The sequence below is a fragment of the Hakea prostrata genome, chromosome 11, assembly GCF_041222555.1.
Source record: "Hakea prostrata isolate BN-2017 chromosome 11, UWA_Hpros_2, whole genome shotgun sequence".
Classification (NCBI taxonomy): Eukaryota; Viridiplantae; Streptophyta; class Magnoliopsida; order Proteales; family Proteaceae; genus Hakea; species Hakea prostrata.
In genome coordinates, this window is record NC_142610.1 from 10472436 (window position 1) to 10487059 (window position 14624).

Genomic DNA, 14624 nt, shown 5'->3' on the forward strand with positions numbered 1-14624 from the left:
GGAATATACAACTCCAATGTCCACACAAGTAAGGTGCGAAAATTTTGCCAAAATTATGGTGGGTTTTTTGGGTCATTCAAGCTTGGTTTCCGGTCTCCAGCCTTTTGAGGCCAATAAACACACCGGGAGTATTATTTTTGCCTAAAACCCAATGCAAAGTGATGTTCTCTCGGGCAATATGCAAGCAAAAATGGAAGTCTAAAACATGAATTTTAACCAATTTATATATGCATATTATGCAAGACAACATAATATTTTCATTAAAATGCAACAACAAATACAACAAGTAGAATTCAATATACAAGTATGCGTCTGGTTGGATCATCCCCTAGGTCATGGAGGAATACTCTAAAAACTGGACACAAGCATGCCATGACATGGTACGGATAAAGTTATCCATATAATCCATCACTAACATAGTAGGTTGTACTGGTCCTAATGGATATCTAAAGATGGAGTCCACAAACAATACACCTAATCCATCTCTCATATGCAGACATGCAACTACAATCAATAGATAAACCACCATATGCTCCACTATATCCATATCCATAGGTCGTATATGGTACAACCCCTTGGAATTCACGAAATTTCACCTGAATTTTCAAGATTTCAGCGTAATTTCCAAAATATCACAAAAATTACTAAAATTTCACCGAAATCTGAGACTTCTTGATTACAATGGGAATTTAGTTTCACCTAGTACCGCAATTTTGCCTCGTGTGGCCGAAATGGAATACCTTGCACACAAGAGGTAATAAATAGTAATTCTGCTCAACCAAAGGCAGAAATAGAGCCTCAAACAAAGGTCTCTGACTCTCTATATGTCTAATATAGGTTACTATGAACCAAGTAGGTGGGTAAAGGACAACATAGGTTACTACGGATAATAGAATGACCACAGCATGCTATACTGAAAAGAAGAAGAAAAAAAAAAAAAAAAAAAAAACAAATGCCTTTTAATTTATTGCATCAAAACGTTAAAACAAAAGGCATAAAAAAATTGTTTCAAGCAAGACCCCTAGAAATGTTTAATTTGTTGGCGTACCTTAAATTTCAACCCGCGTTTCCCTGTTTTATTGGGATCACCATAGCAAATATCTACTAGCCTCAACACTTCATATTCACCAGTCTTATTTTCCAGAATTACTTTTCCCGTGTCTGAGTTTGAAACTCTGTAAGTTTTTCTTAAGTCCATTACATACCGTTTGCAAAGTTTTTCCCATTGCTTCAATAGGTCAAGAAAATCCTCTGCAGATTCATTCCGAATCTGTGAAAGCATGAAACTATAAATATGAATTCCAGCAATTTTTGCAACGTACCTACTTACAATGAGAAGTCAAGGAATATTACTTGTGAATTAGGATGATTTAGGCGCAAGCTTTCACAAGCAGATTCATTTAAGTCGACAGCCCATTTCTACAATAGCAAGGGAAGAAATTATTATTATTCCACAAAGTGGACTGATTTGAAGAGAATATCAGCATGTCCAAAAAACTGAAATCTGTAAGATTTTGAAGATTTACCGTAACAAGATTTACACCAGAAAGTTTAGCACCAATACACAATCCAGTTGACATTCCCCCACAACCAGAAAAGAGATCCAACAGTGTTAGATCTGATTTTTTATATCCATGGTTAGATCTTTCCTCCAAACAGGGCAAACTATCTTCCATACAGACTGAATAAGTGGAACTGGATGATGATAGGTTGCTTGCCTCTTTTGGGTTGTCTGAGGCAACATAGGGAAATTAATTAGATTCAGAAGCAGACAACAATGAAATAAAAACCAACACATACAAAGATAATAAGCTACAATAATGTTTATGTTTTATACATGTTGCATATCTGGATAGTGAATTGGGCAGAACAGAAAAGGGAAGTGATCGATCAGAGAGAGAACCTTTCTTTTGATCTAATACATAAATTAGTGTATGCTGAGTTACGAGTTACGACAACAATATCCTTAATAGAGTATCGATCCAGAATATCTTACAACATGATTCAGTACATCACACAACTATGAATATCTCAAACTCTACCACATCTGTCAAGACAACACAAGGCAGTGGAGGGTGCCTGATTGCTTAGGAAACAAGATGACCTAAGTGTTGTTCTTTAATTCCCTTTTTCTAACATTATTTAGTATGCTATAGGTTTTGTTTGGTTGCAAGGGGAATAAATTGAAGAGAAGGGAAGTGAAATTTTCATACTTAAAAAATAAAATAGAAACTTCCATAATAATTTGTATTTATTACTTTATGTAATTACATGATTATCTCAAAATCATTGCATATTTGGTCAACAAATTCAGTTTACTTTGAATTCATTCCCTACTATTTTAACAAGTTAATGAAGATTACATGTAAAATATATCAATACTGAATACAGTATGAAAATCGTGTAGCTTACACAATCACATGGGATAATAATTACAAAAGTTTCTTTTTTGTTAAAACAAGTTTCACTTTCCTAATGGCTCCCTTCATCTCTAATGGCTCTTGGTCCCCCTCCCCCCACCCTAACCTCATGCATGTATGGGATTCCCTACCTCCCCTCTCTCCCTCTGCTTCTAACCTCACCATATGGCTTCCTTCTCACACCAAATCCTTCACTACCTCTTCAGCTTGAAACCTCATCCGATCCCCATCTCCCTGTGTCCCTTGGGCACCTTTAGTCTGGTTCAAATGCCACAACCCTCGCCATTCCCTTAGCCTTTGTAGCACCCTCAACTTAGCTCTCCCCACCCAAACCTTCCTTATTAGCCGCCACATCTTGGTTGACCCTACTTGCATTTTCTGTGGGAAGGATTCAGAGAACTTAGATCACCTTTTTTTCTCTTGCCCTTTCCCCCGCTCGCTTTGGTCTATAGGCATCTGCCCTATTTGGCCTTGGTCAAGGCGAACTCGTGGTTTTGCTAGTGATTGGAATTGGATCTCGAGAATCTGTCCGGGTTCCTCTATTTGTGACCAAGTACGTAAGCTAGTCTTTGGAGCTACCATCCACCACTTGTGGTGGGAGCGCAACCTCAGGAGATGGACATCCAAATCTCACCCCTTAGACTTGACTTGAAAGGCCATCTATTTTGATGTTTCTTCTAGGCTTTCGTCTCTTCCCCACCCCCTTGTGGCAGATTCCCCAAGGACTAGGCTTATTGTTAGATCATGGGGGCTCTCCGCTACCTTCCGATCCTCTTCTTGATCGGTTTCTTCCCCCCCCCATCTCTCCTCTTTTTTGTATCCTCTTGTTGTCTTAATATATTATTTATTCACCCAAAAAAAAAGTATCACTTCCCTACCCTTTATTTCCACTTGCAACAAAACAAGGCCATAATATCTACCTTATGTCATTGAAAATCAATATTTAATTGCATCAAGCCAAGCCACATTAAGTCATCAAAAATCAACATTTAGACACGAAGTCATAAAAGTCAATACTAGATCATACCAACTCATCAAAAATTAACATCAAGTCACAGCATGCCTTCAAAAGTCAACATAGAACTAGAAGACATCACTCATCAGTAATAAAGAAGCAAGTTATTGAAAGTTTGGAAAAGAGATAATTAAATGATATTTTCATTAATAGTGCAAAACCTGGTTCAATACAAAAGGCCCAAAAGGCCCACTCCAAAGCTGGCCGAATACCGCAGGCATATTTTGTTCATTTTGCAAGCCCTTTCAACTCAAAATGGGTCTGGTTGGAACCCCCTGGATCCAAGGGCCATGGATCTATAATCATTTTTTTTTTATTTGAATTAGTAACTTGTGAGTTATGAGTTATGACAAAGTCTTAGTCTATGTAAGGCTCTGAGTTAAAGTTCAATTTTCAAGTGGGATTTCTTCTCACAGTTAATAAATTGATTGCATATGTTCAAAATGCCTTATGTAAGAGTCCAATTAGGGTTCTTTTAAGAGTCCTTTTGTTATTAGTAAGTTGAGTCCTTTTTGTAATGGAATCTTTTATGGACAAGGTTTTCCTAGTTTGAGACTTTGAGTCTTAGTCAAATTGCTTAGATTGTAAGGCAATAAATAGCCTATTGAGTTAGTATTGCAATCAGTTCATAGTTTAAGAAAAGCAGAGGCTTGGACCATGGGGACGAAACAGGCAGCCTGGGCTGAAGAGTCTTTAAGTTCTGGAATTATAACTCCATCATCATCCTTTCGGCAGCCATTGAAGCTTTTGAATTTCTGCAACTTCTTCAAGGAACACCCTCTTCAAGTACAAACATTCCCCAACCCCTACTCATCCTTTGCTCCCCTTAGCCACCCTCCCAAACCCTAAAATCATAACCCTAATGCTCCTATCACCCCCGTCCCTATTTTTCTGGAAATTTTCTGCAAATTTTGAACTTTTTCTTAGACCTAAAATTCAAGGTCAGATCTATGGCAATCTAACCATTAGATCTGTCCCAAGCATAGTTTTCAAGCGTCCACCTAGGCAGCAAAGCAGTTTTTCAACCGCTTAATTGACGCCCAATTTGCAAAGGAACTCCAAGGCCCAAAGTGAAGCATAAGCCATACTCAACATCAAGAATCAATGAATCAGTAAATGCCTAGGCGAACACTTTGACAACCATGGTTTGATGAGATGAACTTATGTTTGTGTTCTTTTTTTAAATAATTTTTCATAATTATGATTCTTGAATGCTTGTTTTTTTTGGATGAATGTGATTATTGAATATTTGTTTAGCTTATTATAGAAAGTAGTTGTATTGAAAAGTAGTTTAAAAGTAGTTATATTGAAAAAAATTGACCCAACCGCTTTGGTTGCCTTATTGCCGCCTAGGCGCCGCTTTGTCGCCTAATTGCCTAGTCGGAACCCCAGTCACCTTGTCGCTTTGACAACTATGGTCCCAAGCTTTAAGAACATCATTCCCCTAACTGTATTGACCTTCCCTTCCAGTTTCAGCCCAATCGGACGAACCCAATCCCTAGTCTACATAGTCCTAGTTCCACTGAAACTCTCATAACTCCCAAAACCCTACACCTTTTCTACCTTCCCTCCCAATCCGAAAATCCTAAACAAGAGTCCTGAGCCAAGTAGGAAACCTGTTTGGAACCCTAGCCTTGAGGGATTAATTCTGACACTATAAAATAATAAAATCAGAGTTAGTTCTAGGCCTAGAACATAAAAATCCTAGCTTGTAGAATTCCGTAATTGCCTCCCTGTTAAAACAGAATACTCTTCATTAAATTCCAGCCCTAGACCTAATCTGGCCAAACCCTAAACCACTTCCCAATTAACCCTAGAAAATCCTAAATCTAACCCCAACACTTGGGCTTCAAATTAGCCTATCCATGAGGTGTTTGGTGTATTATTTACTTCGGTCCTCTGAGATGTTGACCTAAACAGCAAGGTTTTAATCTTATTAGTGCTACTGGTTCTAATTGGGAGGATCATGAAGACTGGCTCAGACCCTGGGTTACATCAGAGCACCTTGTGCTATGGTGACAATCACCTAGAAACCCCCTGGGGAAAAGCTTTCATACCATGGAATGCCCTGGGAGGCTGGGAGAGATCTTGATCGCGCTATTTTGACATAGCGAGACGAGATGAGAGGCGAGATCTGCGAGATGGGAGATCTCGCCACATCTCGCCGAGATCTAGCCATATCTCACCGAGATCTCGCTGCAACCATAAAAAATTGCCAGAAACTTGATTTTTTTGTTGGAATTTGTTGGGGATTCAACTTCTAAACATCAAATTATCATCATTCAAGCCTATTTTAACTAGATCTACAACAAAGGTAAGATTTTCCCCCAAATTTGAATTTTTTCAAATAGAATATTCTACAATGGGTGTGTGAGTTTAGTGTAAATATATGTTGATCCACAAGCTTTGATCTAACTTTCATGGAAACCAATTTAATGTGACATTTAAACCTATATGTGACATACTATAGTGATGAGTTGACTTGGGAGTCATATGTGGCCCTCGTAATCGGTGATGCGAACTCGAGTGATACCTTGCCTGCCTTGTAGTCTTGTAATCTTATTACTCACATACTCTTGTGATTGTGATTGTGAACTTATGGATTATGATTTATGACTTACTAAAAGTCTAAAAATTCTTATGGTTGTAAAATTTTGAAGCCATTTAAGTTCTTTGATAGTTTGATGTGTTATGTATTTAATACTTTATAGTTGATAACATGAATTACTTGATATCTCTACATTTCGGTTTTATACATAGGGTTGACTTAGAAGACATAGTTAGGGTTATTTTCTCACAATTCTAAGGCCACCAATGTGTTCAAAAGGCCTTAAATAAACTAAATACCAAATTTCAGCCCAACCGGGGCCCTAAAACCCACCGAGATGGGTCACCGAGATTACGCCAATTTTTTGGTAGATCTCGACCGAGATCTCGCCATCTTGGTCGAGATCTCTCTATTTTGGAGTGGCGAGATCTCGCTCGAGAGCGAGATCTCCCACTATGGCTATGAGAGCTGCTAAACAGGGTACTGATCTAGCAATTAGCATCACTTACCCCGCTGCCCGGAGCATATAAATCTCCCCACCCTGCTTCTAACACACGATCAAGCATGGACAATGAGCAGCAGCCTAGTAAAAATATCAGTTTACTGATCTAAATATAAAACATACAAATACTACTAATTTTCTTCAACACTGCATCCCGCACAAAAGGACAATCTACTTCAATATCCTTGGTTCTCTCAAGAAATACAAAGTTTCTACAATATAGAAAGGAGCATCATTATCATAGAACAGACCTATTGAATTACTGACTAAAAAAAAAAGAGAACAGATCCATTGCATTTGTGACTAGAAAAACAAGTTTTCCCATGAAAATTTATAACTATATCAACTCAGTGAAGACATGAGCCAATATTATGGTACTCAGGATGTACGTACCATCCTTTATGGATTTATAGTCAAATAGGACATAGATCTAGGAAACTGGCTTGGAGAGAACGAAAAACTACTACAAGGGACCAAACACAAGATCGATATGGTAAGCAAACCCATATGAAGTCAATCCAAGCTTCAAAAACACGATCAAGATGAAAAAAGGTTGAAACAGTAGACAACCCAAAATCCTGCAGAAATCGATCTCAAAACCCTGTGAAAAAAAAATGAGACTTTTCATGGGTGATCTCTGAAATCATCATGCTATAAGAACTGAGAATCGTAAAGGATAGGGCAGACCCTCAATGTTATGAAAAGGGATCTATGAGAGGGGAAAAGAAAAAGGAGAAATGAAGAACAGTCATGGTAGAGGGCAAAAAGGAGGGCAGAAGAGTTGCCGGCAGCTTGGTGCTAGGGTTAGGTCTAGAGTCCCTAGAGTAGTTCGCGCTCTAACACCATATGGAATAAGGTGAAGTGACTAAATGAGAGAGCTGTTTTTTTTTTTTTTTTTTTTTGGGGGGGGGGGAGAGGAAATAATGAATTACGCATTTTGCGCACAGCCTTGTTTTATTTAAATAAGAGCAGTCCAGGAAATTAACTTTTTGTCCTTCAAAAGATCAACATTTTTTTAAACCCTTCTTCAAGAAAAGAAAAAAAAAATTCCTTGTTGCAATTGGTCCTAGGCTGATCAGATGCTTTGCAATTCTTCCTAGACTACCGTCTACCTTCCATGACCTTCTAAAATTTTTCTTATCTTAAATACATTATTTTTTATTTATTTTTGGAGGTGAGCACTTTTCTCCTACCAAAAATATTTTCTAGCACCTAAACTTCTTTTGTGTTCCTACGATGGCCGATACAGTCTCCTCCGCCTCTTCTAGTGCATCTGGTATGGAGGACCTTCCCGTTTTTCAGTTTCTCATGATTGTGATTTTTACCTTTTTCAAATGACGATTGTTAAGCTTAATGGGATCAATTATCTTCACTAGTCTCATTCCCTTTCTCTTGTGATTATTGCTCGTGGTTTGACTGGACAACTTCATGGAACCACTAATAAGCCTTCTTCTCGCAGATGGTGGCACAAGATAAATTGGAAATAAATGAATGCTTTGTAATGGGCTTTCTCCTCAATTCCATTGAACCAAGTATTTGCAGAGAGTTATCTTCTCTTTCCTGATACTACTACAATATGGAAGGTTGCCAAAGAGACTTAGTCAAAATTCGGAATACTAAAACACTATTCAAGGCTATTATCAAACCCTTAACTTCTATGGCCCTTTTACTCCACCCTGTGCTGTGGATGTTGTTGTCTATCAAAAGTGGGAAGACAAGCTCAGAGTGTATGATTTTTTGGTGGGGTTGAATATTAAGTATGATAAGATTTTTGCACAAATTCTCTCACAAGAACATTTTCCTTCTCTAAAGTAAGCCTATGCTAAGGTTGATACTGAACACAGTTGGAGGACGAGTATGGTACACACTTAGACAGCTAAGAGGTACGTAACTACATATATGCTTGGTTTTGGAAGCAATATATCTAGTTCTAGTGATTCTTGCACTCCAGTGAAGTGCAAGTATTGTGGAAAAGAGCGTCATACAAAAGATAAGCGTTGGAAGTTGTATGGATGACAAGAAAATTCCTATGGAGGAGTTAGGAATGGAAACAGTGGCAGCAATCAAGCATCCACAAACCAAGCTACTTTTAACACCCCAAGTACTCCAGCACCTCGTTCCTCAAATGAGCTCCAACACGTATGGCAATTGATGTCCAGACTTGACACATCTTCTCCAGCGCTGACTTCCAATGCGAATGTAGCTTCTACCATTATTCCCTCTACTGATTCACAACCCTCCATAGGTATTTTTAGTTATCACAGTGTCAAGTCAACTTATCCATCTTGGATAATTGACTCTGGGGCAACCGACCACATGACTTGATAATCTTCCTCGTTTTATAATTTATTCGTCTGCTCCTTCTGCTCAGGATGTTTGAACGGCGATTGGCTCTTTCTTCCCTATCTTTGGGAAGGGATCTATTAACTTTTCGCCAGTTCTTACCCCATCTAATGTCTTCCATGTTCCTAAATTTTTGGCTAATCTTTTATTTATTAGTAGCCTTACTCGTGATATGAACTACAAAATAACATTTTTTTTCCTTCTCACTATGTTTCAGGACTTGGAACGAGGCATGCAATGGTAGGGGTAAACAAAAAGTGGGGCTCTACTTGGTCCTCATTACCTCTTTCTATGGCCTCTAGTTCCACCTTTCTTGCACTTTCTACTTTATTATAGTGGCATCATTGTCTTGGTCATGTTCCTTTACCTGTTTTGCCCAAGTTACTTTCTGAATTGATTAAAAGATGTAATTTGAATGATTTTTATTGTAAGACCTATATTTTGGCCAAAATACTAGGCATGTTTATTCTATTTCAGGCCATCAGAGTAAAGCCTTTTTCAGTTATTCATATGATGTGTAAGGTCCTTCTTGGACCGTGTCTCTGTCTGGCCATAGGTAGTTTATCATGTTTATTGACGGTTGCACTAGGACCACACGGGTCTACTTAAGGTTCACCCAAAGAGTGATATTTTCTCATGTTTCCAATATTTTCATAATATGGTTAGGAGTTAGGACAAAATTTGGGGCCATCAAATGACTAACCCTCTTAAACCAATCCTCCTAACTCACCTGACCATCAAATGACTAACCCTCTTAACCCAAACCCGCCTAACCCATCCTCCCCTCTCTCCCCTCTTAACACTAATAGAAAAAACCCAACCCGTGGCCCATCCCAACCCATTAACCCAACTATCCCCTCTCCTAAGAACACTAACCCCCATTCTCTAAGGGGTAATTCTTCCCATCAAATCCCTTGTTTTCCTAGCCTTCCCACCCCAACCCTTCCTCCCGACACCCCTGTTCACAACCCCACCCTGAAACCCTGTCCCGACCCTTCCACCCTCTCCGGTTCCTCCTCCTTTAGCACCGGGTCCACCATTGACCCTAGTATTTTTGAGATGCCCTCCCCTTTGAGCTCCTCGTTGTGTGAGACTTCGCCCCCCCCCCATCTATTGATGATTTTTTAATTAATCTCAAGTTGGTTTTCAATTCCCCCATCCCTAGTTGCCCCCATTGACTCCCCCCCCCCTTGTAGCAGAATTGATACCCCCCCAAAAAATTGTTCAAATATCTAATATCCTTATTTGGAATGTTAGGGGCTTTAACTCCCTAGCTAAACAAATTGAAGTTAAGCTCCTAATCCAAGGATCGAAAGCCTCTTTTTTTGCCCTCCTTGAAACCCATGTTCATAATGACAATGCCCGTCGAATTGCCCTCTCCATAGCTCCCTCTTAGTATTTTCTCTCTAACTCTTCTCTCTCTCTCTCTCCCAATGTTCGCATTTGGATTCTTTGGAACTCATCTATCTTCTAGCCTTCCCTCCTTTTCTCTTCCCCCCAGCTCATGCATTTCCATCTCTCATCCCCCTCAACCCCTTCCTTCTTCCTTACAATCGTTTATGGTTTCAATCGTTCCTCGGATCGTGCCCCACTCTAGGTCGACCTCCAATCCATCACTCCCTCTATGCTTGGAAAGCCTTGGGGTTTGGAGGTGATTTCAATATTTCCATTACTCCCATGAGAGAGTTGGGGCTCCCTGCCTAACCCTATGGCGGTCGAAGTCTTCAACTCCTAGATCAAGGATGCGAGTTGATGAGCACATGCATTTATGTGTGAAATTCTTAGGGCATAAAGCATGCATTTTATACACTTAGACTGGAGCTACCTTGGGTTTTATGTTGTTTTTGCAGATTTTATGAATTTTTAGGACTTTAGCGAATATTTGGAGTTTTGCGTATGAAACATGCGATTTTAATTTGGAGCATGGTGGGCTAGAGATGCAATTATGAGCCAACTCCAAAATATTTTAGAAATAAATGAGCCAATTTTGATCTACGGCTGAGATTAGATTAGGATTTTTATTTTATTTTTCTTTATTGTAATTGGAAAATGTATGGGCCCACAAGAGTCAAAGATTAGGATTTTCTATTTCTTTTGTTAGATTTTCTAAAAGATTTTATCTTATTGGATTTTATTTATTTCTCTAATTAGTTTTCTCTCTCTCCCCCACTTTCTATTCCTTACACTATTATATTTTATTTTATTCCGAAATTAACCCAAAAACACTTTTCTAAAAATATATACTTTTTTTCTTCTTCTTTCCTTCTCTCCACTTTCTTCTCCACGTGAACTACAAAATACAATTTTTTTTTCTCTCTCTCCCTTAAAATTTCTAACGAATTAGGTCCTTTCTTTATTTGTTTTATTTATTTATTTCACTCTTCTTTATTCTTTATTATTATTATTATTTTATTTATTTCCTTATTTGTAAATCATTCTCCATCTCCTATAAATATTACCTCCCCTCTTAGATCAAAGACACTTTTATTTTCTCTTTAGTTTATTTTAGTCTTGCACTTTCTTTTCTCTTTAGTTTATTTAGGCTTTCTCTAGTTTTCTTTGATTACTTTGTGTGTTCTACTTTCTAGATTGAATGTTTAGGTTTTAATTTTTCTATATATTGCAAGGAATATTGAAGTTGTATAATTTATTTTATGCAAATGTATTTCCTTTCTTTTTATCAATGCAACTTCAATTTCAAGTTCAAATTCAAGTTTCAAGTTTGAGGATTTGTTTTTCTCTGGGTCTAGCAATTGCAGATCTAGAATAATCTAGATCTAGTTGTTAGGGTTGGTTGAGATTCGAATCATTCACTCAAATTTTTGGAGATTCAAAGATGCAAGTAACCTTTGCCAATAATCTTCTCTCCCCCCCCCCTCCATTCCCGCTTTTGTCTACCCCTCTATATTCTTAACTTAGGATTTATTTTCAACATTTATTTATTGTTCTCCTTTCCCCCTGGGTCCTTGATCAAAGATGCCTACAGTCATGCCTCTTTTTGGTTAAGGTCTCCCTTTTCCTTTTATTGCTTTGTTATTTACTTTATGCATTTTTTTTCCTGCATTTTATTTATTCATTTTTTTATTAAATGATGAATGGTTAGGTTTTGTTTGCTTTATTTTTTGTCTCAATTCGAACGCATTAGATGTATGGATTAGGACCGCTCGTTTAGCTTAATTAATTAGTTAACAAATTTGAATCATTGCACTCCCGTATTACCATTAAAAGGTTAAATTTTAAGCAGCATATCTCCCTGAGATCAACCCGTTAGCTACACAATATTGTGCGCTTGCGGTTATTTTTATTTTGCAAACACGGGTCTCTTTGACCTCGTCTCGCCCGCAACCAAGAGGGCAGGCCCGCAGCCCAAGCGACATTCCGCAAGATTCACACTCCCCTCCGCTCCCAGCCCATTCCCCCCCCCCTCCGACCACCCGCACCCCACCCCGACCCTCCTGGCCCAAGCCCAAATCTGATAGGAACCAACGCTTTCTCCCCCCGCCACCAGCTGGTCTAGCAAGTTCCGCCATTCCCTCCCTTTGTGGCTTTTGCCCGAAACCAGATACCAGAAGCCCCCCCCGGAATTCCTCCTCCTTTGACAATATCTCCTCTTGGCTTTCCTCTTGCCGTGCGGACCTCTCTAGGGTTCAATCCCTCCTCCAAAATGATCCTCTCAATCCCTCTTTGGTTGAGGAAGAAAAATATGTCTCCCTCAATCTTTCTTCCCTTGTCTCCCAAGAAGAAAGCTTCCTTCACCAAAAATCGAGAATCAAATGGCTTGAGCTTGGGGATGCTAACACTGCCTATTTCCATTGATCCCTTAAAGCTCGCCTCAATTTCAACTCCTTTCCCTATCTTCTTACTAGCAGTGGGACCTGAATTTATGACCCACCTAGTATTAAGATTGAAGTCATCTCCTTTTGCTCTAAGCTCCTCTCTCCCTCCACAATCCACCCTCCCCTCTAGGGCCCCCTTTCTCCCCCCCTCCACCGTAAATAAGTTTGTTGATCCTTCCTCCCAGCCACTCTTTGCTCCATTCCTTCCTCAGAGGAAATCATCTCTGCCAACCACTCCCATAAATCCAATCAGGCCCTTGGCCCTGACGGTTTTAGTATGGGGTTTTTCCTTGCTTCTTGGGATTTCATTGAGAATGATCTAGTTCATGCTATTCAGAGCTTCTTCCTCAACCCTTCCCAGCTAGCCTCCATCAACCAAACTTTTCTCTACCTTATCCCCAAAAAGCCTAGAGCCTCCTTCCTCTTTGATTTCCGTCCCATCTCCCTCTGTTATCTCCTCTATAAATTCATCTCCAAAATCCTTGCCAATCGAATCAAGCTTGTCTTGCCATCTCTTGTGAGTCCTAACCAGTTAGCCTTTATCTCTGGCCGTAGTATCTCTGACAACATTCTCCTATGTGCAAAAATTGTCAGAGGCTTCGATAACTCCTCCCACTACCCAACGGCTCTCCTTAAGGTTGACCTCCATAAAGCTTTTGACTACATCCGTTGGGACTTTATTAGTGAGGTTCTCTCAACCATGGGTTTCCCTCCTTCCTTTGTCCACTGAATTGAGATCTCCATCTCTTCTATTCATTTCTCCATCATCACTAATGGTTCCCCTGCGGGCTACTTCCCCTCCCGTGTTGGAATCTATCAAGGGTGCTTGCTTTCTCCCTACCTCTTCACCCTGGCCCTAGAAGTCCTATCCCGCCTCCTCCAATCCAAGACTGATCAACTCTTTATTCCCCCATTCCCAAGTGTAAAGCCCTAAAGCTCACCCATCTTGCTTTTGCTGATGATCTCATTATCTTCTCTAAAGTAGACCACTCTTCTATCTCCTCTATTCTCTCCACTCTCTCCTACTTTGAGTCCTTGTTTGGTCTTAAAGTCAATTTAGAGAAATCCACTATCTTCCTCTCGGGCATCTCTGATTCTTCTCGTTCCTCCCTCTTACAACTCTCCGGTTTCAAGCTTGGTGCCTTTCCTATGACCTACTTGGGACTTCCCCTTATCCCTGGTAGGCTTACTCGCCACCATTGCTCCTCTATGCTTGATCACATTAGGAACAAACTCCAACTCTGGAAAGGCAAACTTCTCTCTTTTGCTGGTAGAGTAGTTCTCATCCGTTCTATCCTCCAATCTTCCTATCTCTACTAGTGTGGCATCTTCCCTCTCCCCAAATCTATCATCCATACCATGGAATCCCTCTTTTCTGCTTTTCTCTGGAAGGGCCAACAATCCACTCGTTTTCCTCCATCCTATCAATTGGGCTGTCACCTACCAGCCTAAATCTAAAGAAGGGCTTGGTATCCGCTGGATTTATGATGTTAATTTGGCATGTCTCCTCAAACTCATCTAGAAAATTGCCTCTAAACATGATTTCATTTGGGTATCTTGGGTCTACTTATATCTCCACAAAGCGGAATCCATCTGGACTTCCCCGCCCCTCTCCACCTCTTCTTGGATCTAAAAAAAACTTCTAACTCTTTAGCCCCTTGCCCTTTCTGCAATCTCTACTCAAATCTCCTTTAGCCCCTTGCCCCTGTCCCTTGGACCCCCCCTAGTTTGGTTCAAAGGTCACATCCCCCGCCACTCCCTCACCCTTTGGAGAACCCTCAACTTGGCCCTCCCTACACAAGCTTTCCTCATCAGTCGCCACATCTCGCCAATCCCAAATGTATCCTTTGTTGGAACGGTATTGAGGACCTTGACCACCTTTTCTTCATCTATCCCTTCTCACGATCCATCTGGAGTTTAGCCATTGCTTCTATTTGGCCTAGATCGAGGCGGTCTTTTG

The 14624-nt window shown here is 39.8% G+C and overlaps 1 protein-coding gene across 1 annotated transcript in view; it reads right to left on the reverse strand.

Moving 5' to 3' along the window:
- The window catches only part of LOC149000041 (DNA (cytosine-5)-methyltransferase CMT2-like), a 53780-nt gene that overhangs the window by 24857 nt on the left and 14299 nt on the right, over positions 1-14624 (reverse strand). The window contains 3 exon segments of the mRNA XM_089139804.1: positions 1049-1270; positions 1354-1419; positions 1527-1732. Of these exon segments, the coding sequence (XP_088995930.1) occupies positions 1049-1270; positions 1354-1419; positions 1527-1732 (494 nt within the window).